Here is a 5000-nt window from a genome sequence, read left to right as displayed (position 1 = left end):
GGTTTTCCAGATTTCATTAATAACATTCTTAGGTTTTTATTGTTTCAGTTATAAGAAGTACGAGTATCATTTGATCCTTATTTTCAATTAGATCAATCAACATAAAAAGGCCAGAATAAACTATTATAGTATTTTGTTACTTTATATTTTACTATATTCAACACAATATTGATTGTACATTTCAAACGAATTAAAGATGAACATAAATAGATATTTATTTCAATGTTGTTACTGTTCTTAAAATACTTATTTTTCCTTGTTTCCTTTCCTAAATAGGGTATTTTCCCTGTTGCGGCCCCTTGGCTTATAGCATCCTGCTTTTCCAACTAGGGTTGTAGCTTAGCCATTAATAATAATAATGATAATAATAATAATAATAATAAAACAAACTTTACATAACTCTTACTAATACTTAACTTTACAAACTATTCCATACCATTGTTAGCTAGCTAACTGCTTTCATTCTTTTTTTTCAACCCTCTTTTTCATCAGTTAAAAAGAAATGAAACAATTGTAATTTCATGAACATCATTGAATCAATTCACTAGACTGACAGTATAGAAGAAAAGTCACAAACAAAACAATGATAGTTCCCACGACCAAGAATTAGTCCCAATTGCGCAGTAATTTTTTTCTCTATAGACGTAAATATATTCCAAGTGGACAAGATTTTTCATGATCTTATTTCCGTGTTCCTCGCTACCTTACGATAATTGCGGATAATAAAGAGAGAGATTGGACAGTTAGTGGTCGAGTATTGGTGTCTCTTTCTGGGGCCAGAGTTAGGAGTTTCCTCTTGCAGTGTCTGACTTTGGTCACGTCTACGTTGGTCTGAGGGTACAGTTGGCTTCATTAATTCCGGTGCACTTCATGGAAAGATAGAGACGTTTGTGTACCGGAATTAATGAGGCTAACTTTACGTTTGCCTGGGAGATTTTTTTATAATTATAGTTTTCGGTGATAGTAAGAATAATGATAATGATGAAAATAATTATTAAAAAAACTATGATTAAAATCTCCTATAATATTAAAAGGATTATAATGCGGTGAATATGATAAGTTGAAATAACATTCATGAAGAAAATATTCAATGTAAATAGGAATAAAAACGAAATAATGTGTTTAAAATAATGATCAATGATTAATAGCTCCAATATTTATAAATATTGATGATGAGGTGATGAGGGTAATGTCAAGTTGAGATAACATTTAGGAAGAAAATATTCAATTTAAATATCAATGGGAAGAAGTATTGTGTTTTGAGTTGTTAAAATCCTACAAATAAAACTGGAGGGGCACTCAGTAGAGCACAGACCTCCGCGGCGGCAGCTTATTTCTCGACCTTTTTCTTGAGCTTGACCTTTGACCTTAACATGTATTGATTTGAGTGGTAATGCTCAGCTCTCCCCGTTCTTCGGGTAGGTGGGAGAGGGAGTAGTCATAGCCATTTAAGAGGGGGATTTTGCGTGCGTGTGTGTGCATACCTATTTGGATATTTATTCGTCATTTTTGACGGGTCGCATATATTTTTTTGTCCAGATGAAATTCAGTTTCGCCTACGTCACTCCAAGTTTTAGAATTTAGTGAATCACTCATCCTTTGAGTAATTTGCTGCTATCGACATTAACAAGAACATCGGTACGGATTCCTCCAAATCTAATTGTGTAGGTATTGCCTGTTTCCTTTACAATTGCGGAATAAAGGTTGCTTTCATGCTTCTTGAATATTTTAACATAAATCACAGAAGATAAATTTAAGGAAAAAAAAGGTTGTTTTTATAATATAAATCAAAGAGGAGGATTTCAAGTTCTGCAATTTTAAATAAACAACCTGGCAGTAAACAAGCGGAGATTGGCGTCCTCTTCATCAGTAGAGTCAATTGAACTTCAACTCTGTTCCTATGGAGATGCTGACGCCCACTGGCTTTGCCATATAATGTGAGTAGGTATTGGTAGGATGGGGAGATGGAGGGTGGATTAAAGGTTTAAGGGCGCTCATTAATGGCAGAGGTAAGGGACTGTGACAATGCCCTACAGACTAACCATAGGCTATATGCATATGATCAACACCCAAACCCCCTCTCCACCCAAGTTTGCTAAGAGGGCCAGGAAATGGCTGCTGATGACTATTAATTCTCTGACCTTCACTATAAGAATACTTTTTAAAGATTTAAAGGTCGCTCATGAACGACAGAGGCAAGGGATAGTTACAGTGCCCTAGCAAGACAATGCCCCAGAGACTGACCATATATACATTTGACCAGCGCCTAAGCCCCATCACCACCCAAGATGGGACTTGGGAGGGCCAGACAGTTGTTGTTGATGACTCGGCAGATAGGCCTATAGACTCTACCAAACCCCCATCTTTAGCTCACAAGGAGGGTGAGGTTGCAAAAACTACAAGAAACTATCGAGCTTGAGCGGGACTCGAACCCCAGCGCTAGTGCGGCAGATCGTTAGGCAGAAATGTTTCCAATAAGGTACCACAACCTTAGGTTAGGTAATGGCGATGGGGATTGGGGGATACCCATTGGAAACTTTTGATTGAAGAAGTTTGAATAGAGAAAAAAAGGGGAGGGATTGAATAGATGACAAAAAAATCATGCGTGTGTCTACAAAAAAGATAGTAGTATCATTTAAAATTGTGCCGATTGACCTGGTTAATTCTCAAGTGTGTGACTTTTACATAAATCAGCCTTGGTTTAAACGACTGATTTAGCCTGGTGACTCCCATATTAACAATCCTTAGGGACTATGCTAGCGTTGTTTTTAGAATCCTTTTATTCTTTAATTAGCAGTAACAAATAATATCGGCGTCAATGACCTTCGATGTCAGGATGCCGGACAAAAAACTAAAAAAAATCAATCCATCTCCAGTGACTCAAAATTAATCAATCAATCTCCAAGGGCTCAAAATTAATCCACCTATCTTCAGGGACTCAAATTCAATCACTCAATCTCCAGGGACTCAAAATCATTCAATCAATCTCCAGGGTCGCAAAATCAGTCTATGAATCTCCAAGAACTCAATCAATCTCCAGGGACTCAAAATCAATCGCTCAATATCCAGGAATTCAAAATCAATCACTCAATCTTCAGGGACTCAAAATCAGTCACTCAATCTCCAGGGACTCAAATTCAATCACTCAATCTCCAGGCACTCAAAATCAATCGCTCAATATCCAGGAATTCAAAATCAATCACTCAATCTTCAGGGACTCAAAATCAGTCACTCAATCTTCAGGGACTCAAAATCAGTCACTCAATCTCCAGGGACTCAAATTCAATCACTCAATTTCAGGGACTCAAACTCAATCACTCAATCTCCAGGGACTCAAACTCAATCACTCAATCTCCAGGGACTCAAAATCATTCAGTCAATCTCCAGGGACGCAAAATCAGTCTATGAATTTCCAAGGACTCAAAATCAATCAATCAATCTCCAGGGACTCAGAATCAATCGCTCAATATCCAGGGACTCAAAACCAATCACACAATCTTCAGGGACTCAAAGTCAGTCACTCAATCTCCAGGGACTCAAATTCAATCACTCAATCTCCAGGGACTCAAAATCAATCACTCAGTCTCCAGGGACTCAAATTCAATCACTCAATCTCCAGGGACTCAAAATCAATCACTCAGTCTCCAGGGACTCAAAATCAAGCAATCAATCTCCAGGGACTCAAATTCAATCACTCAATCTCCAGGGACTCAAAATCAATCACTCAGTCTCCAGGGACTCAAAATCAGTCACTCAATCTCCAGGGACTCAAAATCAATCAATCAATCTCCAGGGACTCAAAATCAATCACTCAGTCTCCAGGGACTCAAAATCAATCAATCAATCTCCAAGGACTTAAAATCAGTCACTCAGTCTCCAGGGACTCAAATTCAATCACTCAATCTCCAGGAACTCAAAATCATTCAATCAATCTCCAGGGACGCAAAATCAGTCTATGAATCTCCAAGGACTCGATCAATCTCCAGGGAATCAAAATCAATCGCTCAATATCCAGGGACTCAAAATCAATCACTCAATCTTCAGGGACTCAAAATCAATCACTCAATCTTCAGGGACTCAAAATCAGTCACTCAATCTCCAGGGACTCAAATTCAATCACTCACTCTCCGGGCTCTCAAATTCCACCACTCAATATCCAGGCACTCAAAATCAATCACTCAGTCTCCAGGGACTCAAAATCAAGCAATCAATCTCCAGGGACTCAAAATCAATCACTCAATTTCAGGGGCTCAAAATCAATCACTCAATCTCCAAGGACTCAAAATCAACCAATCAATCTTCAGGGACTCCAAATCAATCACTCAATCTCCAAGGAGTCAAAGTCAATCACTCAATCTCCAGGGACTCAAAATCAATCAATCAATCAATCTCCAAGGACTCAAAATCAACCAATCAATCTTCAGAGACTCAAAATCAATCAATCAATCGATCTCCAAGGACTCAAAATCAATCAATCAATCAATCTTCAGACACTCCAAATCAATCACTCAGTCTCCAATCAATCAATCAATCAATCTCCACGGACTTCCTGTAGTAGTACGAAGTTTCATACAATTAAAAGACGCAGGGACCACAGAAAAAAGCAAGTAACGATGGACTTACCCACGACATCGACGTAACCTTGTCGATATCTCATGGGGTCAGTGTTGACCTGGCACATGTACCACCCGCGGTCACTCTCCCTCACGTTCTTAAGCTGGAGGTGCCAGGTCCTGTGGTCGTTGTGCAGAAGGGCAATTCGGGGGTTCCTCGTTATCACCTGTTTGTGGATGGTCAGGATGGTTTGCGTGTCCACTTGCACCCACGCTACCTGTTGTGCAGTAATAATAATAATAATAATAATAATAATAATAATAATAATAATAATAATAATAATAATAATAATAATAATAATACTAATGATGATGATGATGATGATAATAGCTACTACTACTACTACTACTACTACTAATAATAATAATAGTAATAAAAATAATGAT

The 5000-nt window shown here is 38.0% G+C and overlaps 1 protein-coding gene across 1 annotated transcript in view; it reads right to left on the bottom strand.

Annotated features, from left to right (window-relative positions):
• LOC137646832 (lachesin-like) overlaps nucleotides 1-5000 on the bottom strand; it is a 53032-nt gene that overhangs the window by 21522 nt on the left and 26510 nt on the right. The window contains exon 3 of the mRNA XM_068379907.1: nucleotides 4624-4831. Coding sequence (XP_068236008.1) covers nucleotides 4624-4831 — 208 coding nt within the window. The remainder of the gene's footprint in view (nucleotides 1-4623; nucleotides 4832-5000) is intronic.

This window comes from Palaemon carinicauda, chromosome 9 (assembly GCF_036898095.1).
Source record: "Palaemon carinicauda isolate YSFRI2023 chromosome 9, ASM3689809v2, whole genome shotgun sequence".
Taxonomy (NCBI): domain Eukaryota; kingdom Metazoa; phylum Arthropoda; class Malacostraca; order Decapoda; family Palaemonidae; genus Palaemon; species Palaemon carinicauda.
This window is presented reverse-complemented; position numbering and strand designations above follow the sequence as displayed.